This window comes from Antrostomus carolinensis, unplaced genomic scaffold, assembly GCF_000700745.2.
Source record: "Antrostomus carolinensis isolate BGI_N321 unplaced genomic scaffold, ASM70074v2 scaffold35050, whole genome shotgun sequence".
In the NCBI taxonomy this organism is placed as follows: Eukaryota; Metazoa; Chordata; class Aves; order Caprimulgiformes; family Caprimulgidae; genus Antrostomus; species Antrostomus carolinensis.
The window spans coordinates 2,808-5,069 of NW_010291199.1; the positions used below are offsets into that span (position 1 = coordinate 2,808).

At 52.7% G+C, this 2,262-nt stretch overlaps 1 protein-coding gene across 1 annotated transcript in view; it reads right to left on the reverse strand.

Annotated features, from left to right (window-relative positions):
• Positions 1–688: 688 nt before the first annotated feature.
• The window catches only part of PIGU (phosphatidylinositol glycan anchor biosynthesis class U), a gene marked incomplete at its 5' end in the record, with an annotated part of 17,696 nt that continues 16,122 nt past the window's right edge, over positions 689–2,262 (reverse strand). Inside the window, one exon of the mRNA XM_010175616.1 lies at positions 689–802. Coding sequence (XP_010173918.1) covers positions 689–802 — 114 coding nt within the window. The remainder of the gene's footprint in view (positions 803–2,262) is intronic.

Below are 2,262 nucleotides of genomic sequence, written 5' to 3' on the forward strand. Positions count from 1 at the left end.
CCTGGTACCCACCCTCCTCCTGCTTCACCCCACTTCCAGTTCTTACCAGTGTTTGAGCTCCAGGATTATTATCTGTGGCAGCAGCTTCCAGCAGGTCATCCATCCTTGGTCACCATTTGTTTCACAAGCACCCACTGTGCCTGAGCACATGCGAGTCTTCCAGATCCCACAACATCAGGAGAACCAAGAAACAGCATCTGCACCCAGGGCTTCAGCACCAGGTTCCCAGATTGCCTTGTGCCAAGCAGGAACATTACTGGTCAAAGCAGTGAAGGGGAAATTTCCAGGAGAAGCAAACATCTCCAGGAAGCAGTGATAGTAAAGGAAACAGTTTATGGTCTGAGCTCTTTCTGGGACGGAGATTCAGCCCTGGTTGTAGCTCAGATACTTTCTCCAGTTCCTGCTGGACAGCCAGAGCTGATGGCCAAGGTCGCAGTGAGAAGCACAGCGGAGGGAAGAGGGGAGATGCTCCAATGGAGGCACTGCAGCTCCTACTTGTAGCTCTCACAGTCTCTGCACTGAGCCCACAGCTCAGGCGGGTGTTCCCAGAAGAACCTCAGCCCTTTCTTGCAGTATCATTCCCAAAGTCAGTCCTCAGATAGGGAGCCTTCCCCACCCGCCCCACATACCCCAAGCTCTGCACGTTCCTTAGAGTGGTCCGTGTCCCAGGGAATGGTGGGCACAATCCCTATTTCAAAACAAGCATGGCCTCTGTCCCATCTTGCCTTGTCAAATGGAGTCCGTGAGTGAGGTAGTACTCCCGCCGGAGGAAGGCATAGAAATAATCCGAGATGAGCAGGATCTGCAGAATCGAGATATTCAGACACATCAGTGATGCTTTAGAACAAGGAATGAAAAGGGACGTGTGTTTGTGACAGACCTTGAAGGGGTTTAAGAAGTTCTTAGGCTGTTCCTCACGCTTTGCAAGAGGAGACACTGTGATCCTGTGAACTCTTTGTCCACTGCCCTGCAGCATTAAGCCAAGGGAGACTTTGATTTACTTGTTGTGCTGCTGTTGTGTTCCCACAGACATGTCTGATAAGGAGACAACATTTTCATAAACTGGCCAAAATACATGACAATGGCAGGTCCATCTGTGCCACAGCCTTACAGACCATCTCAGCCTCACCCACAGGACTCCTTCCATGCAAGCACTGTCATGTAGCTCAACCCAAATGCTGGAAGTCTCCTGCTGCTGATTGCTATGAAGGACTTTTCCATTGTGATGGTTTTTCAACTGCCATTTCTACTCAGAAAGGGTAAGAGGTGCGTAGGCAGCAGAGGAACATCACAGCTCCCCAGGTCAGCCTCAGCAAGCAGCTTTAACTTACCAGGCTAAGGGGTAAAGAGGAGAGCTGAAATGTCAAGGTTGTGGCTCCCTGTGGTTTCAGGAGTAACACCAGATAAAAGCAGTTCTTCCACCCCCATCACTTCTGCATCTCCTTCCTGCCCCTGTGTTTCCATGCCCTCCCTGTGGGGCAGCTGACCCTGGGTATAGGTCTGCACACTGTGTCTGCCTCTAAGTGGTGAACGGAGCTGACTGTCCCCCATATCTTCCCTGGCCAGGCACGTGGATGTTGGCACTGCCCTGTGTTGTTGGGAGGTGGGTGTACCTCAGGCTGGTATTGCCACCAGCCACCTTGTAGTGTGAAATCACAACTGAAGTCCTGTGCTCAAAAACTGCAGGGAACAGGGAAACCTGACATCGAAATCACAAAGTCCCTCCCCTTCTCAGCCACACTTCGGCTGGACCGAGGCACCAGTGTGACTGCTCCCCTGCCTGGAGGCACTGGGAACTCCAGAGGGGGTCTTGGTGGTTTTTCTAAAGCAGTCACCTCAGGCCAGCTGCTTTGCAGGGTGGGCTGGGCTGCTCCGAGCACTGGCAGTGGCCAGCTGGCTCTGTAGGGCCAGTTGTCATTTAGCCTCTCAGTGTGACCCTTCCCCAGGAATGCTGACCCCCTCCATCTGGAAATAAAAAGAGTGGAAAACCTTTCCAGTGCCAGACCAAACTAGCAGTTATTATACTAATGTCCAGGTGCCACTTGATGCATCCCTTTGGCACAAGGTGTTCATCCACTTCCCTGGGGAATCCACTCCAGGCAGAGCCTCACCTGAAGTGTGCTGCAGCGCTAAGGGGACGGCAGGAGGCAGAGCCAGGCTGCCAGCCAGAGCCTGCTTGGGTTACTGCCAAATACAGCTGTGTAGAGAAGGCTCAGGGTCAGGATGGGAGGGTATGGACAACCTGGTGGAGACTGAGGGAAA